Source organism: Tigriopus californicus, chromosome 10 (assembly GCF_007210705.1).
Source record: "Tigriopus californicus strain San Diego chromosome 10, Tcal_SD_v2.1, whole genome shotgun sequence".
NCBI classification, from domain to species: Eukaryota; Metazoa; Arthropoda; class Copepoda; order Harpacticoida; family Harpacticidae; genus Tigriopus; species Tigriopus californicus.
In genome coordinates, this window is record NC_081449.1 from 9,999,543 (window position 1) to 10,025,634 (window position 26,092).

At 47.5% G+C, this 26,092-nt stretch overlaps 8 protein-coding genes across 8 annotated transcripts; 5 read left to right on the top strand and 3 right to left on the bottom strand.

Annotated features, from left to right (window-relative positions):
* Positions 1-443: 443 nt before the first annotated feature.
* On the top strand, positions 444-4,439 carry LOC131889492 (uncharacterized; the record flags this gene model as incomplete). The annotated part of the gene is given in 4 exon segments (XM_059238606.1): positions 444-854; positions 945-1,163; positions 1,547-1,735; positions 4,044-4,439. Coding segments are annotated over 4 exon segments (606 nt in total). The 3' UTR covers positions 4,223-4,439.
* Positions 4,440-5,924: 1,485 nt separating this feature from the next.
* Positions 5,925-8,909, top strand: LOC131889489 (ankyrin repeat domain-containing protein 13D-like). Its single transcript, XM_059238603.1, has 2 exons — positions 5,925-8,498; positions 8,571-8,909. The coding sequence occupies exons 1-2, from the start codon at positions 6,924-6,926 to the stop codon at positions 8,907-8,909; spliced, it is 1,914 nt and encodes a 637-aa protein (XP_059094586.1). The 5' UTR covers positions 5,925-6,923.
* LOC131889490 (uncharacterized) lies at positions 8,612-11,484 on the bottom strand. Its single transcript, XM_059238604.1, has 4 exons — positions 11,317-11,484; positions 10,785-11,167; positions 9,509-10,723; positions 8,612-9,440 (listed from the first exon to the last, which is right to left on the bottom strand). The coding sequence occupies exons 2-4, from the start codon at positions 11,023-11,025 to the stop codon at positions 9,118-9,120; spliced, it is 1,779 nt and encodes a 592-aa protein (XP_059094587.1). The 5' UTR covers positions 11,026-11,167; positions 11,317-11,484; the 3' UTR covers positions 8,612-9,117.
* A 191-nt stretch (positions 11,485-11,675) lies between these two features.
* LOC131889491 (uncharacterized) lies at positions 11,676-13,553 on the top strand. The gene is made up of 3 exons (XM_059238605.1): positions 11,676-12,081; positions 12,155-12,503; positions 12,577-13,553. Exons 1-3 carry the CDS (start codon positions 11,821-11,823, stop codon positions 13,488-13,490), a joined length of 1,524 nt encoding a protein of 507 aa, XP_059094588.1. The 5' UTR covers positions 11,676-11,820; the 3' UTR covers positions 13,491-13,553.
* LOC131889493 (mediator of RNA polymerase II transcription subunit 11-like) lies at positions 13,551-14,405 on the bottom strand. Its single transcript, XM_059238607.1, has 2 exons — positions 13,979-14,405; positions 13,551-13,908 (listed from the first exon to the last, which is right to left on the bottom strand). Exons 1-2 carry the CDS (start codon positions 14,196-14,198, stop codon positions 13,628-13,630), a joined length of 501 nt encoding a protein of 166 aa, XP_059094590.1. The 5' UTR covers positions 14,199-14,405; the 3' UTR covers positions 13,551-13,627.
* Positions 14,406-16,069: 1,664 nt separating this feature from the next.
* LOC131887657 (vacuolar protein sorting-associated protein 11 homolog) lies at positions 16,070-19,820 on the top strand. Its single transcript, XM_059236299.1, has 3 exons — positions 16,070-16,333; positions 16,479-16,735; positions 16,811-19,820. Exons 1-3 carry the CDS (start codon positions 16,250-16,252, stop codon positions 19,710-19,712), a joined length of 3,243 nt encoding a protein of 1,080 aa, XP_059092282.1. The 5' UTR covers positions 16,070-16,249; the 3' UTR covers positions 19,713-19,820.
* On the bottom strand, positions 19,793-22,088 carry LOC131887659 (pachytene checkpoint protein 2 homolog). The gene is made up of 2 exons (XM_059236301.1): positions 21,451-22,088; positions 19,793-20,940 (listed from the first exon to the last, which is right to left on the bottom strand). The coding sequence occupies exons 1-2, from the start codon at positions 21,884-21,886 to the stop codon at positions 19,922-19,924; spliced, it is 1,455 nt and encodes a 484-aa protein (XP_059092284.1). The 5' UTR covers positions 21,887-22,088; the 3' UTR covers positions 19,793-19,921.
* Positions 22,089-23,041: 953 nt separating this feature from the next.
* On the top strand, positions 23,042-25,238 carry LOC131887658 (GPI transamidase component PIG-S-like). The gene is made up of 2 exons (XM_059236300.1): positions 23,042-23,794; positions 23,882-25,238. Exons 1-2 carry the CDS (start codon positions 23,491-23,493, stop codon positions 25,216-25,218), a joined length of 1,641 nt encoding a protein of 546 aa, XP_059092283.1. The 5' UTR covers positions 23,042-23,490; the 3' UTR covers positions 25,219-25,238.
* Positions 25,239-26,092: the final 854 nt, after the last annotated feature.

The following is a 26,092-nucleotide window of genomic DNA, read 5'->3' on the forward strand; positions in this document are numbered from 1 at the left end:
GCGTGAATCGGCAGTAATCTAAACAGTTCCTTCGCAACACCATTAAACTTGTCAACGTAAAGATGACTTCCTTGGCGTCTTAGATTAAATTACGAGACATCAATGGAAGAAAGATTGATCAGACTTGCCCTAACGAACAGCCTTTCCCAAGAGCCGCCTGTACGATCCTTATCATGGCATTTAAAGCTCAATTCCAAAATGTTCATTCCGGAGTTCTTCAGGGTGCCATACCGCGACCGTCTCATTTTAATGTCTTTGCCTGCCTGTCTGCCCGCCTGCCAAGCTTTAAACTCATGATTCATCAACATTGAACCCTTTCAAGTGCTCCAACGGCCCCATCCCTTCATTGATTGAGCCGCTCTGGCTGTTTCATACTGGGTCCAGTTTCACGGGGCATGCCAAGGGTAATGGTGTGGGGGGGCCACCTGGTGAATTTGGATCAGAGACCAAGAACCGTTCAGAATGATGTACCGTGTGCCTGGCCGTCCTCTCCTCACTAGACATAGATAGGACGTTTGGCCAGCCCAAAATGGCCATAGTCACCACCAAGATTGCTAGCGGTAGCCACCAAGGCCCGGACGAACACGACTCAATCTCAATCGGGCCATCTAGCAATAGGAGTAGAAGTCACTCTCGGGGTTGGAGACTCAAGACCAATCTCTCCGTGTCGGCTGAATGTCGCCAAACAGGCTTGGTACTGAAGCTGGCCAGTACTCAGTATGTTGTTGCCCTGGGACGCCTTCTGTGATCTCGCACACCGCACCAGTACCATCCTCAAAGCTTGTTGGACGGAGAAGAAGGGACCAATCAAGTGGTGTGGTGCTTGCACGAACGAATGATCGAGTCTGGCAGAGGTACGATTTATATTATCCAAGCACCTGAGTGATATAGTAGAAGCTCCTAGACTACAAGCTTTTACCCACACCGACTCTAAATAATTTTAGTCCCCCGAATAGTGTCGATTCAGTTCGTTCTGATCGCACTAGTTTTAATACTAGTTTTTGCACCGGAGCTTGAGTGTCGAGGAGGTGGCCGTGGGGGTGGCGGTGGAAGGGGCGGAAGAGGTTCCTTTGGCCGAGGTCACAGACGTGGAGTTGGTCGACTAGGACACAACTTCAACAGGCAGCATTCATCACAAACTCAGGCCAGACCTAAACGCTCAGGTTGGTTCAAGTTCTCTCATCGATGTGCGATCTCTGCTTCAGATTCAATGGCAAACACGATTCTTACTATCATGTTTTGATTGATAATGAAGGAGTACTAACGCAATACAATCAGATACGTTCATGTCACAGAAATGAAACGACTTGTTTTGACGTTGATCAAAGCACGGGAATACCCATTCATTGCCATTTGTTTTAACCGTGGATGAACTTTGCACAATGAAACAGTTACTTGTGCAAAATTTTGCTAAAGCTGAAAACATGTATCTCCTCCCCGATCTACATTACCTCTTTATTGGATTTTGAAGAATTGTTCTTTCATTTACCGAAGCATAATGCCAGCCACAGTATCTTTTTTGACTTTGACTTTCATTGTTTTCCAGGTTGGAATATGTCGGGGATTGGCCTTATTTTCCTGTTGCTGGCTATTGTAGCCGCTCTATGTGGGCTTTATTTCGTTGCCTGGTGCATGTTCGGAGTCCAAAGGAATCATAAAGAAGGTCACTACATCTTGGAAAGTGAGGATGAGCGTCATGATGACTATGGGAAAGGAAACCTATATGCTGGTTTGGGTAAATTTGATCTCTCTCCTTTTGCTCTTCTTTCGATCACTTTCTGGGCCCGTAGAATGAAAGCCCAACAATTTGCGACACTCTTACAAAGCCACGCTTAGTATTATTAAATGTGTAAATATCAAAATCATGTTTTTTCAAAATTTGCCCTAAGTGAATTTGCAGGGAACGTTTGCTTCTTTGTTCCGAAGTTCAGTTGAGACAGAAGCAAGCCATTACAAGATCACATATATTGAAGGATTATTTCAAGGGGCAGGATTTTTGCTAGAATTGTATGTAAAAGCGATTGCAAGAGAGCGGGCTAATATATTAATTTTGAGACCTTAATATGGAGTATTCATTTTCCGAGTTTAGACAGAAAATATTTTCAGAAAGCCAAAAATATTATCTTTTTCCTCAATATCGCAATTACAGAAACAATGGCAAATGTAAAGAGATTGACTTAATATGTTAAAATATGTCATAAATAAAACATTAATTAAAGTATTACTCGGAAAGTTGAGAAATAATATTAGGATCACTTTCACAATAAACCTGTACCTCGTTCGAAAACTCCACGTAGCATTATATTCTCTGAACTTTAAAATAGTCAGATCCCTAGTTGCAAGAAAAACTTAGTCATCAGGAAGGTGGAGAAAGAAAATCAATTTGGGAATTATGTTCACCTTATATCTGATGAGCTTTCTAATTCAAATTAAACGCCCGCCCTGTTAAGGGCTGAAAATCTGAAGGAAAACATTAGACACTTGAAGAATCAAAATTTTCCTCAAAATTTGAGGTCGACTTGTGTTGTGGAAACCGTGTAAATTTTCGGACGGTTAAAACATTCGTTTTGTCAAATGGAAAAACCCTTAAAGACACAAATTGAATTTTCTTCAACACATACCATTAGTTAAAATAGGCAAATCAATTTTAAAGGGTGTACGTATGATAGGTATACATAAAATACGTTTATGAGAAGAAAATGTGAAATTTGAAGAAATTACGAATGTTTGTTTGACCTAATTATAAATTAGAAGAATTATTTTTTTTTACAATTTATATACTCAAATATAGTTCTACAAAGTACACTATCTACTATAAAACACACTTTCAAGCACAAAATACCACGTTTTTTTCTATGTTTCTTGCCCCTTGTGCTTTTGGTCATTTAGTCATGAAATGAAATGGTTGATTGCCCGGTTTCTAAGTTAAAGCACTTTCAAGCCATCAAATTTGCCCTGCAATTTGGACCTCTTCAAACCAACTTCGAGCAAGAACCGTCTCGGACATGATATGATATGTCTTTTCCATCCGTTCGCTGCCTATCGGTGACATTAAGGCTTGATCTCAAAACTCGTTTCCGCTTCTAGATCATTCTCATTTCCATTCTCAATGGGTCAAAACACTCCAAGTAAAAGAGGAATGTGTGTTTAAAGTTTATTAGATACCTTTTTAAATTGCACATAACGGAATCAAAAAATGAACTTGTTTTAATTGTAACTTGTTACACGTAGTCTAATTTCAGTTAAAATTGTCGAAAAGAATGTGGCAAGTTTGGTCAATAAAGAGCAGAAGGAAGGATCGCAATTTAGGGCTGTGAAAAGTCATTAAGATGAGTCCATGAGTCCTAACACTTTGTACGATGTTCAGAGATTCTGAGAAACTCGAGCCGTTGTTTTTGGTTTATTATGATATGAGCCTTGACGAGTCGTTAAAAAATGACTCGAACCTTGATCAGTAATTTTGTTGTATATATTTGACGGAGCATCAATTTTTTACCTAAGTATTTTTTTTTTCAATAGACTCTAGTCATTTCTAAACTGTGATTGTTGCAGACGGACCCCTAGCATTCGATTCATTGTTTTAGAACTCGTTTACAGCCCTAGATCTCATACCTTGTTATTTTCGCTTGAACTTGCGTTTGATCGCACAGAAAATATGTTTAACTCGCTCAGTGTGCTGCCATGCATGGTAAAAGTATTTCACTCAAATGTTCAGGATATCTTTGTTCATACCCATGTTAAAAGCTTTTCATCAGTACCGAACTTCCTTACAAGGTTACGTGTCTCAGGGTTTCGAATAAGTTCATCGGTCATGTAACTTGTATATTTTTTTGTCTTTATTGTCATAACACTTTCATTTGAGTTGCATTTTTGAAAATATACGTTTCCCCTCACTGAGGATTATGTTGCACTAAAAACAATACTGTACGTAGTACGTAGATATACAGACTGCAGAGAGGTCCATGCCTAGTCTCCGGTTCTTTGTGCAAGTATTTCTACGTGTCACGAGCAATCTCTTCAATAATCAACTTTCCATTTCTCAGATATGGTGGACGAAGCCAAGGAATCATCGTATGTAAAAAATTCCTTGGACCTTGACTCAATTAACGAGAACAAGCCAACGGGCTCTCCCACCAACTCGCACGATCATCACGTGCCGTCTGCCCCTGATGACGGGAATTCTAGTCAAGAGGGCAACAAAGACGACCTCCCCCCTGTGTAACCTCGAGGGTTTGATATTGAATCTCGAACAACAACGATAACCAAGGTTGTTGGAACCAAGATGCAAAAGTATTGGGAATATGATTTTGAAAATGAATGCAGGCATATTGCCCGCTCTCATTCAAAGCGACAATTTCATTATATTTGCACAACATTGATGTAAAAATTCGTGGGCAATCTTATACTATACATAGAATAATAAAACGATGACAAAATGACATTAGGCTGTTGGTTAGTTCTCAGTTAAAAAAACTTTGGCGAAAACGACGTCCACTCTCTCTGGCCACTCGGGAAAATGTAAGGCATGTATGATGTTTATGGTCTTTGGCTCGTAACTGCAAGTTCGTGGCGTTATCCGTCAATGTTTGAAAACAATTTTGGGCTTGCTCTCCATGATACGTTCAGCATCGTTGCTTTCGGCCTCCATCAAAATGAATCTTTCCTCGCTATCCTCCGCCAACGTCATTTGCGTTCCGGACCTCGTGGTCGTTGCTGTTTGCGCTCCAGGACCGGGATTGATTGCGACTAAAGATTGTGAAAACTGCGCAGCACGAGTAGGCCAACAAGGCAGGTTGCAATGACCTTGCATCCTCAGGTACATAGAAAAGAGCCCAATACCCACGACTATGAGAACCAAGCTTAAGGCCACTATTAGAATTATGATTGTACCACCACTTCCACTCAACCCCAGGGCCATGACAACGATACCACCACCCCAACACATCAACGAGGAGGTCACAAGAATGAATTCTAAGCGTTTCTTCCTTCCCGGGCACCACCCTGGGGAGGGTAGATATGTGTTCTTGGGATGCCTTTCCTTAGGCACCGTGGTCGGTCTGTAAATATTGTTCCTAGCCATGGATCCGTTTAGCCAACTGGACAAATATGTATTGATAAAAATCTGGTCAATTCCCTGTGTTCGTAATAATTCCGCTTATCCACCGAGTAGATACTGGGCTCTCAGCTTTCGCGATCCGACTACTACGATGACAATTAAAGCCTTGCTCTCTTAAACAGGCCGCAGGAGACTGACATGGTGGTGGTGTGAGTCATACTTTGATCCATCTACCTGTAGCTTTGTCCATGATTGCTATCCATTCCCACCGACCATGGCCAACTCGCGGAACACAATCTGCGAGTGCCACCCTTCCGCTCCCAACGCACCCGGCGGATAAGTGCGCTGTCGTTCGTTCATGATGGGCTCGTCCCGCAACAAGCATGCATGCACCAGCGGAGGAAAAGAAAGATCCTCTTTCCCCTACCCACTCCTACGGTATAAATACACTCACGCATGCTCACAAGGGAAAGGGGCTACAAGAGACATTGCGCGAGTGTTGCTCTATTGGGCTTCTCCTACTTTGTACATGATAAAGATTTCGGCGAGTCGGATAAACTGCAGCCGAACTCGGATCGTGTTGGTTCGGGTAAGGCCTCAACGGGACTCAAGATGATCGTGCTAGGAAAGGAGGTGAGGCCCTCAGGGTTACTCGCATCGCTTCACATGATTCGCTGTCCGAAAACGGAGGTTGTCGAGAGTGCTTTGACAAGGATATTCCGCTCATAATTAATCATCCGCGGACATGTGCCAGATTTTGAAAAGGTGGTCCTTTAAGTGTCAATTCTTGCTTCAAAAGCGACAAGGCGAGTTCACCAACTGACGCTGGTCATCCTTAGTTCTACTAGAATAGTTAAGGCATGAGCAAAAATGAGCACGTCCTCTGTTCCAATCTTGTGATGGATGGGATCCTTCGAGCAGCCGCAACAAGATACCTTTCTGCCATGCTTGTCTATAGATCTAATTTACGTTACCCCAGTTCCATCCGAACGAGATAGCTGTATCGTACCATTTCAAAGGAATCCATGGACAAAGGTATGTGAAATGTATCCCGGCGGTCGTGAATATCCAAAATACATGATGGTCCTCCGAGCGAGCATCTCGCTCGCTCACTCAGTAACCCTGGGCGGGCTGATCAGGATAGAGGGCACTGAGAGAGAAATTGAGGACGCAAGCGAAGACAGCACGACCAGGACGACGAACATAACCTCTTCAGCTTCGAATTCCTCTCTCAATCGACGAACATAAGCTCAGCTGAACAAATCTTGGAGATTGCCACTCTAATTCCGTCTCGGCAATGCTGGGATAGCTCCTTCTCAAGGGTTGGTTTTCGTCTGCTTCTTCAACCCCCACTGTCCCACTGTCCTTTCAGCCAATCCTGTGGAACTCCGTAAGTGACACAATCTCCAGCCAGACTTTGGGAGCGTTTGCGTCGTTCTCACCGTTCTCACCGGTGGGTTGAAGGGGGTCCCACCACTCCTTCCCTCCTCCTCCTCCTCTCTCTCCCCTAGTCCTCCTTCTTCTCCATCAACAACTGAGCTGACTCACCACCGACCTTACCACACGAGTTCTTTAGAAGAAGATACATCCATCCATACATCTAAACTACATCAACCAGAGCTCTCAATTCCTAGATAGCAGTTTCTTCAATCTCTCGATGAACCCCAGTAATGGTGTAGCTAGGCAACTGACTCACTTAATAGTGCCGCCTTACCTCTCACTTTGGGCACACTCGGGGGATTTTCGTCCTTCAACCACTGCCCTGTCTTCATTGTCATTGCTACATCCTGATCATGAAGTTCGGTGATATCAAGTGCTAGTAGGAAAGGATTGGAGCGATTGGCACCCTCAGATTCTCTAGCTCAAGATGGCTGAGGCTCAATACCCTCTGCACCGATTGGCTTGGGAGAATAAGTATCAAGACTTGGATGTGCTTCTGGCCAAGAAACAGTACGAAATAGAGGAGGTGGATCCCCGCGGACGGACCCCCCTCATGCTTAGTGTTACCCTGGGTCATTTGGAAAGTACCCGGGTCCTCCTCAAACACAATGCCAATGTCAATGTCATCAATAAAGGGGGCTGGACCGTGGTGCAAGAAGCCGTGTCCACCGGTGATCCCGAACTCCTCCAATTGGTACTTGAAAAACGTGACAGCCAGCGGCATTCCAGCCGAATAGGTGGTATTCCTGACCTGTTACAAAAGTTGAAGAATGCGCCAGACTTCTACGTGGAAATGAAATGGGAGTTCACTTCTTGGTTGCCCTTTGTTTCTCGCGTGTGTCCGAGCGACACCTACAAAGTGTACAAGCAGGGCTCTAAGGTCCGGATTGATACCACTTTGTTAGGATTTGATCAATCCAGTTGGGTGAGGGGCAACCGAACCTACATCTTCTCCGGACGAGGGGATGGCGCGGATCTCTATGAAGTTGATCATGATACGAAGACGGTCTATTATGAAGAGATGAAACTCCTTTCTTTGGAGGAGCTTGCCTCTCAGGTACAATCCGAAGGTCAGATTTCGACTCGACTGACCACGCCCCTAATTCTCACCTACGTGGATACAGATCAAATCAACTTTGAGCGGACTCGGGGTGGGTTTTGGGGTTGGGGATCCGATAAAACTGAAGTGGTATCAGACTATGAATGTAAGGTATTCGGTGCCAATAACGTTGAGCTTATAACAAAGACGAGAACCGAACATCTGACCGAGGAAGACAAGAAGAGAGCCAAGAGCAACAAAAATCCGCTACAATCTTTTATCGGCATGGCCGAGACTGAAGTGAAACAGGCCATTGAGACCAATTCATCGTCTGAATTTTTCAGCGTCACAAATCCTTGTTGCATTTCGCCAGAGGAGTATTTCAACTCCGAGAAAGACTTGGAGAATCGGGACATAGGTCGACCTAAAGAGATGACCAGAAAGATCCAGAAATTTCATGCACAGCTCTGGCTAAGCGAAGAGTATCCATTATCCCTCCAAGAACAAGTCATGCCCATCGTTGATCTCATGGCTATATCCAATACCCACTTCCAGAAATTGAAAGACTTTATCACGTGTAGCTTTCCTTCGGGTTTCCCCGTCAAAATCGAGATCCCTCTGTTTCGGGTCGTCAACGCCAGGATCACCTTTGGAAACATTTTTGGGCTTAATAATAATGTTGAGGGGATCACTGTTGTGAAAGAGGAGGGTGAAAACCGAACATCTTGTGCTGTGGATGATTTGGTGTTCGAAGTTCCTGCCGACTATTCCAGGATTGGAGGGCAATCTTCCAATCAAGTCAGAAGGCAATACGAAGACGAAGACGACCAACTCTTACAGTTCGCTATTCGACAATCTATGGCAAACCCCAACGGAGGTGGAGGAGTCACTGAAGGTGGTCGAACTGTGGGCTCAGAACAAAACCACGATAGCGAAGAAGTTGATATTTGGGAAGCACTTCAGGTACGTTTGACATACTTAAAAAAGAGAAAACAATGCTGCATTTTTTTTAGATAATAATGTATATTTGCACAGGCGCAGGGACCTCAACCCCAATCCGTAACATTTCCAAGGTCCCAGGAAGATCGACAGCTTGAACTTCAAATTCAGCGAGCCATCGAGTTGAGTCTTTCCAAAGATCAGGGGAGCCCTCTTGACGCCACCGACCCAGGTGCGCTTTCCGCCGAAGGGAGTGTTCCAAAAGTGCCGGGAGATACGGCTCTGAATCATGAGGGCGGCATGAGAGAGGAGGAAGATGAACTGGCGATGGCCATTCGATTGTCACAGACAACATTGGACGAAGAAGCACGCCGAAAGAACGACGAGGACGAAATGTTGAAAAAAATATTGGAGCTCTCGATGACGGAGAAATGAGTACTTGTCCCCTTATTGTCTTGATGCGGATCCCTGACCCATCGCAATCTATTCAACGTCATGTCCAGGTCACATTTGTGTACACCAAGTCAATGGACTTTGTCAAACTTCAAGGATGCGAAAATGAACACCAAAGTTACTTACTAATTGACACAGGAATAAAAAGGAGCAAATGCTTTTGTACTAATGCCTGTCCAGCTTGATTTAATCAATAATCTTTCTTCCCCAATAAAGACCACTTGGCGAAAATTTGATGGGCCAACTCTTTCACCCTAGAACTATCGGGGTTCCGGATGTCGTCCCGTTGCCGAATGGTGTATGAGAGGAAGTTCTTGACAGACATGATGTGCTTCCAATTCGAGTCCGTGAAATCTGAACTCTCACTGCCGACAATTACATCCATTAGTCGGATACAGGTCATCATAGCATAATGCTCACTCTCTAATCGGGCCAATCTTGGCCAATTGTTCGGATTCTGAAGAATGTCGCTGAGATCACTTACGTTCGCTTTTGCCACGATTACCATTTCCTCTGTAATACAAAAGAAAACCTTTTCTAAAAAGCATCGACAACTTTTCAGTACCTTAATCGAACATTACCGAGGTTCAGGATCTGTTGCAGGTTTAAGAAAGCCACGTTCTTTTTGAGTTGGTTTCCTCGCAACGACGGGGGAAGAAATTGTAAGCGTCGAACCATGTTGTGGTGATGATCCAGTTCGTCGAATTGAGCACATGCGGGCAGCTCTTCTCGAGACCAAGTTCGAATCTGTTCAATGCCCTCATGTGAGCCCACTCGGGCCAATACTTCCGCCATGTCAATGCTGGCATTCTCCGTCAAAGTAAAGAGGTCTGTGCCCCCATCAGGCTGATGAGAATCGGCTGGGTTGGCTTGACCTGTCCACTGGAGAGTGGAAAAAGAATCAATTTGAAACTGATACAGCATCATGATATCCGTGGCCACAAACGAGCGACGGATTAGCACCTGGTCCGATGACAGCACTCCAAAAATGTACACCAACAGCAAATGTTTTAACCAGTCGCCGGAGCTCGCTTTGAATTCACAACGATCAGGGTAACCGACAACTAGGTCCGAAATTAACTTGATAGTTTGTTCAATCACCCGAAGCCGAGTTTCGGAGTCGACTTTATCCTCAAGATTGGAGGCTGGGGCCGCTTTTCGGGTTTCCGTTTGTCGCCGTTTCTTAAAGAAGTCTAAGCAGCTGGGAAATTTGAAAGAGAAAGATCGACCTCTGGCTCGAGCATGGGTCTCTAGAACATCCATGCGATTGGAGATGAGCTCTTGGACATGGTTTTGCGGCAACATGGCGCCCTCATTGACACCCAAATTGGCCAAGGCAGTGATGATATGCTCGAGTTTGAGTTCCCATTTGAAGGCGTAGTTACGGAGCAAATCGAAAATTGAGCGCTCATACAGCATGAACATGACTTCGTCGGGACACGAGCAGCAAAAGAAGAACAAATAATCACAAATTTTTCGAAAGTCACTCTCACTCCCAATCAAGGCCGAGCTCGATTCAGGAGCTAGGAACATGTGAAACGCCAAGTCATCCTGGAAGATGGTCTGAACGTCCTCGGGTCGGATACCCAGTTCCAGTAATCGAGAGCGTTTGCGGTAATGGAAGTCGTCTTCCAAGTTGAGATTCTCGGACTTGAAGCGATTTAAGAACTGCGTGGCGTCGAATAATTTGAGGCCCGGAGCCACGTACTTGATCTCTTTGGGATTGGTGGTTATCTCCGGAATCTGGCTGGATGAGGTCGGCATGGGATCCGGATCCTCGCCGCGCATAATCCCATCTGTGAAACACGTTGCACGACATTTTCAGAACATTCAAGCATTGGACATGAACTCCCTCACCTTCTCGAACCAGTCGAAGTTGCTCTTGAATGCGTTGGTAGGTGCTGCTCTGCTCATGGGGTTGGTCGGTCTCGAGATTCCGCTGGGCGGCGGCCTGATCGGCGTGGACGAGCTCTTCCCACGTGGGCGTGGACTGATTGGGCAACACGGCCTCACTCCCATCACTCTCAGCTCCGTCCTCGTTTTCCGAGCCGTCCGCCGTAAACTGCAACAAGGCCTCGACGTCGGTCACATCGCCCATGATGTGGCCTCCACGTGTGGGTTAGAGGAGCGATGACCTGATGGCCCGGGGGTCAACGGGTGAACGGCAGAAGGCCCTGGGTCAGATGCATCGAGAGGATGGAGAACGACTCGTTTTGCGGGCAGGTCTCAAATCGTTGAGCCTGATTGGATGGAGGGAGGATAAGCAGTTCAGCGTGATGAAATCTAATTCTGACTCTTCATTTTCACGGTGGTTTTCATTTGCGATCACGTGTGGGCACCAATCTGGTGGTGCACGGTGGTAAAACATATTCTTTAACGTATAGCTCACATGCCTACGTGTTGTGGACGGAATCGTGGGTTGAGACATGAGAATTAGGCGTTCCACGCAAACGAGGACTCCGGGATCGGTCCAGGAACCGCCTTGGAGATGGCTTGAAGCAAAACAAGGGCGCATGACCAGGTGTTTCAAGAACCTAAGACGTGAATGGCACCTATCCATCCAGGAACTACCGGGTGGGTGCGACGAACGATTTAGTCTCTAGGTGCGACATGAACGAGGCTGACTGACGAGTCCAACCCAATCATAACTTTTCCATTCAAGCTTAATAACGAACGCAAAGGGAACGCATTAATTCAAATGAAATGGCCTTAAACGGCAAGTTCGATGGGAGTGGGTCTGTTCTCATGTGGTTGGCGGGCCCACAGCCGGGCACTCAGTTCTTAATTTCCTGGCTAACTAGCTAGTAGCTAACTGGTTGTCCCAGGCGTCGTAGTGGTCCAAGGGTCATTTCCAGTGGTCATTTCTGTCTCGCCCTCACACGTGCGTGCGTGCATGCTCGCTCTTTTCCATGGAGCCCTGGTTGAGCTGAGACAAATCCAGCTTCTGATTCGAGACGAGACCGAAATGAGTTCTCTTCTGATCCCCCCGGGACAGAAGTCAGACCTCGACCCACCATTGGCCCCCGACACCACACGTCCGGCCATGGATCCGGTCACTTTGGCTGCCCTGGTTATTATCGTTGCCCTTGCCACTTTCATTTGTACGGTTATGGGGAAAGTATGCTTCGATCGTGTGTTGGCCGTTCGCAATCAGGTATTGGGGTAGTCCGTCAGTCAGTTCAGGGTTTGTTCCCACTTTGAACTGGTCTCCCTTCGGTTTGTTTCAGAATTTTTGTGCCATGGCCTCCAGTGGCCACGTGCCTTCTTGTCGAAATTGTCACACGCCCGTGTACCTGAATCCGCCCTCCTCGGCCTCTCACCCTCGCTCGCGATCGATTCACCGCATTGAACATGAGGAGGATACGCCTTCAATGCACGGTCCCAGTCTACCCGCATTGCTGCTGCCTAAAATGCTGTCAAATGCTACGGCTGATTCGACCACGTTCCAACGATTGGGAATAGCATCGGGCGATGGCAAGGGCACCGTTCTGGGGTTACCCGACTTTGCCGAGAGACTGGAGAATCAACACTTGAGTCCCATGCCCAACACGCCTCCGGTTTTCCGTCATAACTCGGGTATGCACCGGCCACACTGATGTTCCTTCCCTTTTGATCCATCGTCGCTCATTTGACCCTTATATTCCCTCAGATGAAAAAGGCCACACCAATAGTGACTCGTTCATTCACCCGGTTTGGTCTCCCTCGGGTGGACCGCGTTTTTCTGAGGCCACTCATGGGCCAGATTCGGAGAGTACTTCTGTGTCAGCATCGCAACTCAAGCCACCCATGGGCTTAAGCGATTCTAATGCTAGCCAACAACGGGTCAAATACATCTCTCCCAATGACGAACGTATGCTGATCACACCCCAAAACGCACGGGAGAGTCGGCAGGAAACTACTTGTCGAATGGTCGATTCTCGTTCTCTAGACGAGTCTTTCATACTGCGCATCCCCGGCAAGAGCCTGGCTCAACAGGTGCCATCGGGCGTGAAATATCTGGCCCAATTTAAGGCTCCTCGAGGGTCGCCCGGCAACACGGGCCCCGTACCTCCCCGCTCGGTGGTTAAGGGCTCCCATGGCCAACCACAAGCCCTAACCCCGACCACTCTGGACTCAGATCATCACTACGAAATCCCCTCTTCTTTGATAGATCCACCCACGACGTCCCAAAATTCGCCCCCAACCGAAACGATCACGGAAATGATGCATTGCCAGTTTTGTGGCTGGACGCGGCCATTCTCTGTCCCAGGGAGATCACGCTCACTGTCCGACTTGCCGGACGAAAATGCCGTAATCGAGGTGCCCGTGTTGCTCGATGGTACGAAAAATGGTCTCAAAGTTCGTCCGGATACCATGAATGGCTCGGAGACGTCAGAAGTCTTAGACAAAATGTTTGCCACGCCTTGGTTCAAACCCCGACGCGTGATCAAAACACGATATACCCACTTGTATGACGGGCAAGCCCGAGTGGCTAGCCCTAAAGAAATGACACCCCAGTTCAGCACTAACCAGGACAAGGAACTTCCGGACGAAGTATTTTCAAAACCACCTAAGCCTTTGTGACTTAGTACTCTCTCTCTCTTATATGTCGGTATTTTTCCAATAAAACTCTGTAGTCCGCCCCTCGTTCACGGGCTGGCCAGCCAGCCAGCCATCATGTCATTTCGGAGATTTATTCCAAGGACATTGACGGACCTAGATCAGGACGAGGTCGAAGTGGCCGGTCTAGGGGCTGAGTTTGAAACGGTAGAGTAGGTTGAAGACGAGGAGGCGGAAGATTGGGCCGCGTTGTTGTACGTGGAGGTGGGCCCCGTTGACCCGGCCGAGCTGGACGAGGACGCGGCGGAAGCATTCAGGATGGGGGTGGCCTGGCCACGTATGCGCTCCAGTTCCGAGACGCGACTTCGAGCGTGTTCCAGTCGATGCCAGGCCGTCTGGAGGATTTTTTGGCTGGGATACGAACTGCCTTCATGTGGGTGACCTGAAATCAAACATATTCATGGAACACAGGTACAAGAGGTGACAACTTTAGGGCCTCGGGCATTCATTACCTGTGGACACCTGGGTGAGGTATCGGATCTGCTCAGACAGCTTGGTGTCCACACTCTTGATGTTCTGCATGACCTGTTGGCACATCTGGTCGGATTGCTTTTGACTGGGGCGATCTTTGGAGATTTCTTGGAGCACTTGTCCGGCGCTCTGCAGAATGGCAATCACGTCCTTCTCGATTTGGTCGAGCTGTTCGATGCGGGCCACGGGTGAAGCGCTCATTTTCGTTCTCAACCTCACGATGCTGAGTGATGACTTCGATCCACCCACTCACTGACTGGCAATAACATGCGACACGAATCAGGTATCCGTCCAATGCAATTGAGTCCGTGTGCGGTGCTTGGGGCTCGGCCGGCCTTTGCGGTCGATCTCACAGGTCTTCTTGCATTAACTCCGATCAAAACAATGCCTAAGCAAGGCAGGGCCAGGGTGGCGTTATCTAGGAATGGTAGACACGTTGGGCATTGGCCATCGGGATTCAATATGGACGGATATCACAGATCCGCTTCTGAGGCCCACTCCCCTGACTTCGTCTGATGTCACATCATCCACCCTTGGCTGAAATGAATGTGCCCCAAAGTATGATGAAAAGGAGTGAAAAGTCTTTAAAACCTCAGATGGGCAGACTGAGAGGAAATGTGCAGATGTCCCCGGAGGGCTGGCAATGGCCAAGACATCTTGACAATGTGACCAACGCTAATTACTGGCATTTAAATGATTTGATATATAGCATAAGTGGGGCCACTGTCCAATCTCTGTGAATGTTAACTTCCGTCCCACAGATTTCTCAGTAAGTTAGTCGGGCTTTGAAATGTATCTTAGTGCGAGGCTGAGCGTTTTTCAACCGTGGATGATGCTCGACTCCCATTTCTGGGAGTATTCTTGAGGAGAGCCGTCACTTTGTTTGTTGTTGAATTGAGTCGTGGGCAGTGCTGCCAGATGGCGGCTTAGCCCGCCAGACTTTGCTACTTCTCTGGCGTTTTTAAATTCTGTCTGGCGGGGAGATTTTTCTTTTGGCGGGGAAGATGAATGTGGCCGTTTTCTGGCCTGTTTGAGCTTTGTGCGGCTGGAAAATTTTCAACATTGACGGATAGGCTGATTTAGGGGGGATGCTGGCGTTTTTGAATGACTTTAAGTGTTTTTCAGTTTCATACTTCAGAGCAATTGATTAATGTACAGCACACGTTTGGGCACAAGTTGACGCGTTTGAATTGTGAATCATGCTTCACTTGAATGATCATCAATTCATCTCTCTAGAAATAACATAGCTATGTGTTTAGTGCAAATAGAGTACACACGTTACTGTTTCAATAAAGGTTTTCAAGTTGGTGTTTTCAACTTCAGAGGCAATCAGTGCTCTCACGGCTGTTTTCTCAATAAATGCCTCAGATGTGGCATAATTTTGGACAAAACATGCAATGCATTCTTTTACTAAAATCGAGGTATGGCCAAATAAACCCAATTTTCACTTGTTTGAGCATTACAAAAATGTCCCCATCCTGTCCTCTTTCGAAAAACCAAACCATAGCCAAACATGCCGGGCCAGTATGAAAGCTTTCAGAGTTGAAAAACTTTTTATGTCATAGGTTCTAAGATATTTGAAGATGGACTGTGATTTTCGGCAAATACCACGTCATTCACATTTTTCATGACACCTTTACATCCACTAAAAACTAAGAACCATAGTTCTGCTTTATGAAAGGCAATGTTTCAGAATAGTTGAATTGTGAAATCCACATCCAGTAGGGTAAAATATATGCCACTCTGCTAATTTACGCTCCACAAACCAGAAATGTCTGGTTATAATAGTCATTGGTGACAGCAAGTTCTGTCTATGACACAAATAGTTAATGGAAGGCCAGGAAATTCAACTTTTGCAGAAAAGCATTTGATTGTACATTGAAGTGCCGTAGAATACTAAGAGAATATCTGGCGTTTTTCTGGCGTTTTTTAAAAATATATTTGGCGGTGAATGTGTTGAATTGGCGTTTTTGGGGTGTTCATCTGGCGTTTTTAACCTGTCGCGACCTGGCAACACTGGTCATGGGTGTAATAAATAAATCAGTGTCGTTCGTGACGTCTGTCTGACAGTCGGTCATGTCCGGATTGTGAACTCGTTTGCCTCTTCCCATCCTCCTCCCCCTCGTCATTCGTTGTTGTAACCAAAGGATTATTCGTTATCCGATCCTTCCCTCAAATCCGGCCATAACGGGCTCAAGGACTGGGTGCCCTGGCCTGGCTGGGCCCGTTTACCAGACATCCTGGCAATCACTATGACGTTTTTCCAATGGAAACGCTTCAACTTCTTTGAGATCGCCAAAGACACGGACGGTGGAGCTATCCAAGATGTCTTGAAGGTAAGACCAATGGTTTAGGACCCTGATTCCGCCTAGCGGTCAAAGAAAGGCCCGTAGGCCGTCGTAGTGGGTAGTCCGACTTGGATCCGGCTCTTTCCTCGATCCATGCGGGTTCCATCAAGGATTCATTGATTCGCTCTTATAGGACAGCCGGGTGCTGTGCAGCACGGCGGGGCGTGGACTTATCATCTTGGGCGACTCCAACGGGTGTTTGCACTTTCTCAATCGCCATCTGGAGGCGCAAACTCTCTCCGCCTTTCCCCTAGAGGTGCTACTGGTCCAACAAGTCCGCCAATCCGGACTGCTGTTGGCCTTGGGTCTTGAAGAACGTCACACCAACCCTGTGCTGCGCGTCTATCACTTGGATATTCTGGACAAACTGGGGCAGCCGTCCTTGTTAAGGTAATCCCAATCACGGGTCACGGGATTGGCATTGATTAGTGACTGAATTCAGGTTTTTCGTGTTTTGATTTATAGACATAGCCGGGTGGGTCTACCGCCACGGGTATCCCAGCCCACCTGTTTGGCCGCCCACGATAACCAAGCCCTTTTAGCCGTCGGATTCCAGGATGGCATTCTCATGCTCTATCGGGGCGAGATCACCCGAGAGCGCGGGACCAAAAGTAAGGTTCTCATGGACGGGCAAGGTTCGTTGACCGGTTGCTTCTTTCGCAATGTGGGCCCCCAAATACTATTGTACGTCACCACCAAGTCCGGAGTGTTCACGATCGACGTCACCACCAAGGACAAGGAATACAAGTCAACCCTTGACTCGATTGGTTGTCCTCTCGGTACGGTTGTGGCCTCAGATAACCTACCCGAAACACATATGGTTACTGCACGGGATGACGGCGTGTATTGTTACAATCCCGAAGGTCGTGGCCAATGCTACGCCTTCGATGGGCGAAAAACATTGGTCCATTGGTTCCGGACGTATTTGGTGGTGGTCACCGAAGACTCGACGCCTGCCATGCGTCAAAGTGTGAACGTAAAGGAGCCCATTCGCAAGCAGATCCTCACCATTTTCGACGTTCAAAATAAGTTTGTTGCCTTCACGGCCCCCATTAAGCCGGTGACGGCCTTGGTGTCGGACTGGGGCTTACTCTTTGCCTTGACGGAAGATAATCGTTTGTGCCAGTTGACCGAGAAGGATATTCAGACCAAGTTGGATATGTTGTTTCGGAAGAACTTTTACGACGTGGCTGTGAAGGTGGCCAAATCTCAGCATTACGATGAAGAAGGACTGATTGACATCTTTCGACAGTATGGAGATCACCTGTACTCGAAGAATGATTTAACGGGTGCAGTCGAAAACTACTCCAAGACTATTGGTCACTTGGATCCTTCGTACGTGATCAGAAAATTCTTGGATACGTCCAAGACAATCTTCCTGACCGAATATCTTCAGGCCCTGCACTCTAAGAATTTGGCCAATGAAGACCACACCACTTTGTTACTGAATTGCTACACCAAGCTGAAAGACAAGGCCAAATTGGATGAATTCGTTTTGAAGGACCAAGATAATCTGGACTTTGATGTGGACATTGCCATTCGCGTCTGTCGCCAAGCGGGATATCATAAACACGCCATTCAGTTAGCCAAACGCCATCACCGTCACGAATTGTACTTGAAGATGCAGATCGAGGACCTCGAAGAGTATGGCGAAGCGCTCGATCACATTGCCGATTTAGATTTTCCTGAAGCCGAGCGAAGCATGAAGCGGTACGGCAACTTCCTGATGCGCCATCTGCCCAGCGAAACCACCAGCCTTTTGCAGATCCTTTGCACCGATTATCGACCCAAGAACCAATGTATGGTCACCGAAAGTATGCTACAAGGTGCACCCGATGGCTCGCCCACAGCCTCACCCGCTGAAAATTTTATTCACCTATTTGTGCAGCATTCTGAGAAGATGGTGGAATTTCTCGAGTACGTCCTGAAATACCAAGCCAGATTGGCGGGTGAAGGGGCCTATAACACCCTGCTTGAGCATTACCTTCATCAATACAGTCGCGCCTCGGAGAGCCATGAGGTAGACAGGGCCAGTTTGTACGAAGAGCAGATCCTTCGAATTTTAAAAAGTGAAACTGCCGATTATGACCACGATCAAGCTTTAATTTTGTGCCAACTTCACTCCTGTCGACGCGGTCTTCTTCAACTATACACGAAGAAGGAACTCTATCACGAGATCCTAAAGAACCATGTGGAATATGGCGAATTCTCTCAAGCCTTGCAGACATGTCGGCAATTCGGCTCGGAGCGCCCGGAGCTCTGGACGGATGCATTGAAGTACGTTGCTTCAGATTGCGAGGTGGATGCGAAGTTCGTCAATGAGGTGCTCGAGACCATTGAGCAAAAGAAACTAATGTCACCCTTGATGGTGATCAAGCAATTATCTAACTCACCTCGAGCCACTTTGGGAATGGTGCGAGAGTTCCTTCTTCGAGTCGTCCAAGCTGAAGACGCTCAATTGTCTCAGGATAAGGTTGTGGTCGAGCAATATCGAGACGACAGTGTTAAATTACGCCATAAGTTGGAAGGTCTTCAAACCAAGGCCACCGTGTTTCAAGCCTCCACGTGCAGTGCTTGTTCGCATCCCTTGGAGCTTCCTAGCGTGCATTTCTTGTGCGAGCATTCCTACCATCAGCATTGTTTTCAATCCTACTCAGAGACCGAAACAGATTGTCCTTCGTGCTACCCCGAGAATAAAAAGGTCTTGGACATAATCAAGTCCCAGGAAAAGAGCCGAGATCAACACGACTTGTTTCACCATCAGTTGAACAACGCCGACGATAGTTTCTCGGTGATCGCGGAATACTTTGGACGGGGCGTTTTTCGCCCTACCGTGACCCTAGAAAATGAGACATCCATTCCACCCGTCCCTCAGATTCCTCAGAATGAGAGGGTTTCCACGGTCATAGCCAGTGAGGCTCGTCAGAGGATCAATGAAGGTGTTCGGTCCACAGACTCGAAGCGAGCCTTGCAATCAGAAGGGCGTCTTCGCTCAGAGGATAAATCTATGGTGAAAGATCCAGCATTGCGGCAGACGGAGGGTCAGCTGAGAAGAAACCAAGGATCCAGTGCTCAAAGAGGCATTCCGACCTCGGATGCACGATTACGACAAGCAGAGGGAGGACGAACAACATCCACTTTGTTTGGCGCTTGGTCGGGTTCGCCTAAAGTGACGAAAAGCAAGACTCCCTCGCCCAAAAATATTTCAGGGACATCGAAAAACCCATTTGGCAACGCGAGTGACGACGAGGACCTCGGAGCAGGGAATCCGTTCTCGGAGAGCAACATTCCATCCAGTGCATCCTCGAAAAATCCATTTGGCGATCCGGATTACGATGAGGGCCTTAATCCCTTTGGTACTAGTTAAGACAGGAAATGGCAGGGAAGCACGCTTCGCTCAGATCAGTTTGGATTTACTCAAGGGGATTTCGATCAATTGCGAGAATAAAACATTTCTGATGATTTTGCATTTCAATATTTTCGGATAATTTTAGTTACGTGTTGCAAACTCTATCAATAATTTGAACACCGGGATTGCAGCTAAACGAGTATCTTAATATCGACGGCGGCAGAGAGCTAATAAGTGGTTTTATCGGGGTTGTTCAAGGTTCCAGGAGGTCCATTCCCCGAGCGAAGAGCGTTTCGGTCCGAGATTTCTTCGTCTACAACTTGAGTCAGGCACTCGATGAACTCGCTCAACGAAGCGCCATCCGAGGTAGGCGTCATCTTGATCAAAGCCAAGAGAGGCAGCTTTTTCAAGATCCGACCACTCAGACCATTAGCCTTTTGGGCCGCTTTAAACAACGCATACGACAGACAGTTGCTATCACTGGGCAAAGACAAGTTTGTGTTTTCTAACGCGTTCAGAGACAACAACGGGTGCGACTGGAGGATTCGCACTCGCATTAGTTCCTCTACACTGGACAGTAGGATTTGATACAAGGCCCGGGTGGAGGGCGGGCCAATGTATTTCTTAAAATCGGCCCGATCAACAAAGGCCAAGTCAATGGCACCCGACACGTTGGACGTGGTCAATATGAGCACATTGGGCAAGCGCTTAATTTGGTCAATTTGGGTCAACAAAGCATTGACTACCCGAAGGGCATCGGTGGGTTCGTTGCCCCCAGCTTTACGTGTGGCAGCCAAGCTCTCAACCTCGTCGATCATGACGCAAACCAGGACAGTGGGGTCGTCGGCGATCGAGCGTATAGTCTCGAACATTCGCTGCACGAGATTGCCACTCTCACTGAACCATTTGGAAAACAAGCTGTGACTGTTGACCTCAAAGAGTTGCCCGTACTGATATTGGTCATTCAAACGGATGGCCAATTTGTGAGCCAAGGCTTGACACAACGATGTTTTACCCGTGCCAGGGGGGCCGTGGAGGAATACGACCCGATTCCACGACACCCGATTGGGATCCACGCCGCGCTCGGACAGCAACATTGCCATTTGAACATAATCCAGGAGAGCCGATTTGATATTTGAGTCAAACACGAGTGACTCCCACTGGCCATCGATGTCACTGGACGGCAAAATCCAGCTCAATGCGGCGTGCACTGTACCTTCTTCATCAATATCTTCGGTCTGGGATCCTGAAACGAATGATCGGTAATCATGGGTTTAAAGCGACCCCTAATCGATTGATGTTGAACGCGCACGCCCGGGGATGAACACAACTTATTGGTCAGCCATATCGGGAGGCAAGGAATTATTGAAATGACTCGTAATTTCTTCCTTTGAAGACGGCTTCACAAAGACAACCCTTTTACAGTTTGATAAAATCGGCAATCTTGTCTTACGGTCACATCCACGCAAACAAAAAAAAGCACTGATTTGAAACGAATTAACGACTAAAAAATGACGACTAACAAAAAGATTTGCCAAACTAGCATCAATCATTCGTCAGAACTCAATCAATATACCCTAAACACTTAAAAGACCAGCATGGCACTGGTCCTTACCCCTGTGTCCGTGGTCTTTTAGCCAATGAGCAAGCCCATTTTAGGTCCCCTAAAGCACATCATCATCACCGAGCAAGAAATCCGAGTACAGAGTTCAGCCCCAAAGTCGTTTCTCTTCTGGAGGAAAGGCCAGCTCCTTACCATGAACATCCAACTTGAAAACGTGGACCCGAATACGCGGGTCAGTCGCCCAATTTAGAGTCGCCCAAACGGGACAAACTCCCACTGGGTCAAGACCATTGACGCCCTGGGGTCCCACCGTGTCCTGGACGATGTCCATGAAAGCCACATGGCGCTGAATGTCTGAACCTTCAGGAAAATCCGCCTGGAGGCGGCAGCTGTGTCCGGGGGCGGGCAGGGGGCGGAGGGAATCCAGCGTGTCAGCCATTTGTGCCAAGAAAGCCCGGCTCATTTGGACACCCGAGGTCACCGACAGACTCGAGGTGGGCTTGAGACACACCTCCACGTGCCACACCCCTCCTCTAGGCGCCACTACGGCCTTGGAAGGCGGTGCGGACTGGTGGGCTTTGGCGGCCAATGGACTAACGGGCGGGTCCCGGGGCTGAGGCAGATTCATGGCCGAAAAAAAAAAATCAATAGGAGACACTCACGGACGTGCCACTAATCTCGACTGTCAAATATGCGGGCTAGGACGATACTTGCGATAAAGATGGCTGAGTGGCTGAGTGATTGAGTGAGTGAGTGGTTGTTGTTGGCGCTTTCTTTGAATCGAGACTTGAAAAGTTGAAATCGGAGAGGTCAACAACACAATCTCGGACCCACAGGGTGACCCATTATCCGCCACTGAGAAATACCAAAAAAGCCCAATCCTAAAATGTGGTGGGGCAAACTGACCCGGGCAGTAGCCAATTGCCATGAAACCATGAGCTTAAATAGTAAGATAGTACACGTACTAACTCTTAAAACGATGAAATGTAATTGAAATCTGGTTGGTGGTTGGTTTTTTTCTTCAATTGTGAACCTATCAATGTTACGGTAGTTTCAATTCGATGATCCATGTTTTTCTGCTGCTCGGCTAAAGAGGAGGGCCCAGATCTCATAACGACATTATATGGTCAGTGATTTGGGGTCAATGTCCTGTCATGCAGATAATCCATGGTCCTGCAAGTTGTACAAACGGATGGTCAATGTAGGACCTTGGTAAGACTCAACATTATCAGGCAACTTCGTTGAGAGGTACGTGGTTTGACAGATCAATTGTACTCGTAAAAGCCGCCTAAGTTTTCTTCCATTAGGGCCAATGCCGCCCCTGCATGTCATCTCTGTCCAAAGCCATGTATGTGTGTATCTATAATTGCATGGTCCATCAAAGAACGCCCATGCCGCTCATCAGTCTCCAGTCTCTACCTCCCTCGCTCCACCTCTACGTTCTATATTCAGGGCTGCGAGAGAGCGTCTAAGGTGACCACATCTGGGGGAAAAAACATTAGATCAGGAAACCTTTGGGGGCCAAGGTATCCAAATGGGTTGCTTTGGGCCTGATTTCGGATTGTGAGGGTGGGCAGGTCGGCCAATCAACCAATATCTAGGAGCTGTGTAGGATTCTTCCGTAAAAAACTTGATATCATCGGGATATATCATGGGTTTTTTTAAATTCTAAATTACTATGAATACCCAATGCTTTATCCATATTTGTTTTTGTTCCTCGTTTTTTCATCAACTGTGCAATGATTTACGCGCAATTGAGCCTCAATGATATTTCGGGATTTTCTCGTTAAGATAAGCTCAGTCGATCGAATCGATCGAATCATGTTTGGGCGAGCCGAGCATCTGGCTACCTTTGGCTAACTTGAGAAGAGAGTTCTTAGAGAGAGAAGTGGAGAAGTGAGAGAGAAATCGAGAGTGCGTCTTTGCGTCTTTGGGGGTCTTAGGTTCTTCTTGAGCGAGGCAGGGCCGAACTCACCATCATCGACAGCCAACTACACCGCCTATCATCCAAACAGTACACACCCACCTGAGGCTAGTCGGGTCAGCCACGCTATCAACACCCGGATTATTAGGATCACCAGGATCACCAGGATCACCAGGATCCCGCACCACCCGTATCCCTCTCACCCGTGTCCGTCCTCGGATTCCTTGGCCATTGGAGAAGCGCGTCTAGCGTCTAGCGCCTAGAGCCAAGAGCGGTGGCCACGGCGGCCTGACCCTTTGGCCTCTGTCATGAGTCGCGCGGCTCCCTCGTCCGCGCCCAGTGCGTCCCCCGCGCCCACTGCGTCATCGCCTGGGACGGACCGAAAAAGCCCGTTGGCCTCCATTGGCGCTCGACTCAGTTTTGCCGTCTTCATGGCCGTGGTGGGGGTGCCCATATGGTGGAAGACCACGCAGATCTTTCGCGTGCCCTTGCCGTATGAGCGGATCCACACGCTGTCTGAGACGCTCAAGGTGCCCGTGGCCATCCATCTCGTGTCCATGGATGTGCGGAAGGATCATCAATTGGGCTTGTTGTTGCAAAAAGCGTTCACAGGTCAGCCCGCCCTCCGCCTCCATCTTTCTAAGCCTTGATTTTAGCCTCTGGCCCACCCATCGATCTGTCTTTCGTTTTGTCTTGCAGAAGGGCCACCTTCGGATGTATTCGAGTTCCAGCTCCAAAGCCGCGCCCCTACGCAGGAGGAAAGCAAAGCCGCCCAAGCGGCCTCGTCTTTAAGCGCCTTGGAGGCCCGCATGCAAGAGTTGCACCGGGGTTGGCCCGTCGGCTCAATCCTGGTGTTTGACGTGGGTCGCGATGACCTGGTTCCGGTCGAGACCCCCGTGATTCTAGGCCATTCCCGTATTGTGTTTATCAACCGTGCCGTAGCAATTCCTGACTTGGCCCTGGCTCTTCGTCAGACCTGGCTAGGGGAAACGCACACTGCCGACCTGATTGCTGCCATCCAAGCTCCCCGCCACGATCGGGATCGCGCCTCCGTGCTACGCCGTGTCACGGCCGCCCGCGGCTATGACATTTTGTTCTCTTTGCTCCTGCCTCAACCGGACGTCACGCCACTGACGTGGGATGTGGAGCGCGGCCTCCAACAGTATCTGGATCCCTTTCTACACAACTTGCGGAACTACTCTGCTTTCTCAGTGCACAGCCAAGTCTTGCACCTTACCTCGCTCAACCTGCGACCCGAAACCAAAGGCGGCGTTCATTTCGTGACGGCCCGTGATTGCGGGTTGGCTATCAATCCCGTAGAATCGCAACTGGCCTCTCACGTTTCGTCTAATCCTCGACTCAATTTCCTCTTGTACGTACCCCCGATGGAACAATCGCCTTTAGTCATTAAAAAGAACGATCATTCCGAAGAACCGTTGGAAAGCAACGCATTCATCATTCCTCGATGGGGAGGCGTGGCCATACATAACCCTGCCCCCGGAGACACGTCTGAAATTCATTTAGGCAAATACATGAGTATTTTTCTTAGCCAACTCCGTCTCCTTTTGGGACTCCAGAGTGATTCCCAAGCGCCCAATGGCATTGTTGTTCTACCTCATCCGAGTTTGCGTTCATGGGAGTACGACTACCTCATGAGATCCCGCATTCTTGAAAATCTAGTCTTGACTCGACTCACGTTGCAATCCCTCTCGCATCTTTTGACTCAAATATCGAATATCGTCATCAATGAGGACGTGGGCGAGCGGGTCTTCAAAGCTGTGAACGCTTTCGAAAAAGCTCAGTCACAGCTCGACTCTGGTCACTTGGAGGAAGCTTTCCAATCATCTAAAGAGGCCTTCGATGCGTCTGAAGAGGCTTTCTTTGATCCCACTCTCCTGGGATTGCTTTATTTTCCCGAAGATCAAAAGTATGCCATTTACATTCCGTTGTTTTTGCCGGTGGGCATTCCTGTCCTAATGTCTCTGAAATCGGTGTACACTTTCTTCAGAGATCCCAAAGTGATTAAAGTGGATTAGATACTCATCTTTGAGAGCAATTTGGCCCAATATAATTTCCGGCCGACTCAGTATTAGTCCTTTTTTATCGGATTAAAACTTAACTTTCCTAACTCCGTGCTGAAAATTACTTGATTGGTGAATGAAATTAGGATTTATCCTAGGACTTTTGTTTCAGACACTTTTCCGTCCTTAACTCATCAAGCTAGGCATTGTAATTCTAGGGAGTAGTTTAGAAAGGGAGTCAAGAAATGTACGTCTAATCCTTAAGTATTTAACTGTTCAGCTTTTTTACCGGGCTTACCAATGACTAGGGAGGGGTAAAAAGTACTGGACAGAAAAGCCTTTCATAGAAGCTAAGAGTATCCGAAAGTGGAATGAAAAGGATGCATAACCTCCTAACTTAAGTAAAGTAAGCAAGCTAGCCTAAAGAAAAAAGGTAGAACAGTTATGGTGTGTTTCTTGATCAACTCGACGTCGTAAGTCTTTTTGGATTTGAAACTGCTACTTTTAATGACGTTTAGTTTGAAAATGTTTATTTTGAAAACAAGAATGTAAAGGGATTCATTTTACCCCTCCAACAATGAATGATTGTGTTCATTTGTTCCTCAATCATGGTGTGGCGGTCAACTGAGCCTTGGGTGATGCATTATTAGTACAGAAGATCAAGTTGATGTCAGAGTAGTCGGAACCCAATGGCATCTTCCCGTTGATCGCTTTCATCAGGAAGATGGGGCAAACTGTCTTTGGCATGTTCATATATGATCAGAATCGATCAGAATTTTGCATTTTACGTTTTCATTTTAGCGGCATCTTTTATTTTGAAAGATATGCCCAACTCTAGCGCTAGAAACGGCATCGAATCAAACCAAAGACCACTGTTTAATCCAAACGT

What these genes read in the sequence shown, in the direction of transcription:
- LOC131889489 (XM_059238603.1), top strand. Translation starts at nt 6,924, where the DNA reads ATGGCTGAGGCTCAATACCCTCTGCACCGATTGGCTTGGGAGAATAAG. An exon ending in ATATTTGGGAAGCACTTCAG is followed by an intron (nt 8,499 to 8,570) that starts GTACGTTTGACA and finishes ATATTTGCACAG; the next exon opens with GCGCAGGGACCTCAACCCCA.
- LOC131889490 (XM_059238604.1), bottom strand. Translation starts at nt 11,025, where the DNA reads ATGGGCGATGTGACCGACGTCGAGGCCTTGTTGCAGTTTACGGCGGAC. An exon ending in ACTTCGACTGGTTCGAGAAG is followed by an intron (nt 10,724 to 10,784) that starts GTGAGGGAGTTC and finishes CGTGTTTCACAG; the next exon opens with ATGGGATTATGCGCGGCGAG. An exon ending in GCAACAGATCCTGAACCTCG is followed by an intron (nt 9,441 to 9,508) that starts GTAATGTTCGAT and finishes TTTGTATTACAG; the next exon opens with AGGAAATGGTAATCGTGGCA.
- LOC131889491 (XM_059238605.1), top strand. Translation starts at nt 11,821, where the DNA reads ATGCTCGCTCTTTTCCATGGAGCCCTGGTTGAGCTGAGACAAATCCAG. An exon ending in TGTTGGCCGTTCGCAATCAG is followed by an intron (nt 12,082 to 12,154) that starts GTATTGGGGTAG and finishes GGTTTGTTTCAG; the next exon opens with AATTTTTGTGCCATGGCCTC. An exon ending in GGTTTTCCGTCATAACTCGG is followed by an intron (nt 12,504 to 12,576) that starts GTATGCACCGGC and finishes ATATTCCCTCAG; the next exon opens with ATGAAAAAGGCCACACCAAT.
- LOC131889493 (XM_059238607.1), bottom strand. Translation starts at nt 14,198, where the DNA reads ATGAGCGCTTCACCCGTGGCCCGCATCGAACAGCTCGACCAAATCGAG. An exon ending in CCTCACCCAGGTGTCCACAG is followed by an intron (nt 13,909 to 13,978) that starts GTAATGAATGCC and finishes GTTTGATTTCAG; the next exon opens with GTCACCCACATGAAGGCAGT.
- LOC131887657 (XM_059236299.1), top strand. Translation starts at nt 16,250, where the DNA reads ATGACGTTTTTCCAATGGAAACGCTTCAACTTCTTTGAGATCGCCAAA. An exon ending in CTATCCAAGATGTCTTGAAG is followed by an intron (nt 16,334 to 16,478) that starts GTAAGACCAATG and finishes TCGCTCTTATAG; the next exon opens with GACAGCCGGGTGCTGTGCAG. An exon ending in GGGCAGCCGTCCTTGTTAAG is followed by an intron (nt 16,736 to 16,810) that starts GTAATCCCAATC and finishes TTTGATTTATAG; the next exon opens with ACATAGCCGGGTGGGTCTAC.
- LOC131887659 (XM_059236301.1), bottom strand. Translation starts at nt 21,886, where the DNA reads ATGAATCTGCCTCAGCCCCGGGACCCGCCCGTTAGTCCATTGGCCGCC. An exon ending in TTTCAAGTTGGATGTTCATG is followed by an intron (nt 20,941 to 21,450) that starts GTAAGGAGCTGG and finishes CATTCGTTTCAG; the next exon opens with GATCCCAGACCGAAGATATT.
- LOC131887658 (XM_059236300.1), top strand. Translation starts at nt 23,491, where the DNA reads ATGAGTCGCGCGGCTCCCTCGTCCGCGCCCAGTGCGTCCCCCGCGCCC. An exon ending in GTTGCAAAAAGCGTTCACAG is followed by an intron (nt 23,795 to 23,881) that starts GTCAGCCCGCCC and finishes TTTGTCTTGCAG; the next exon opens with AAGGGCCACCTTCGGATGTA.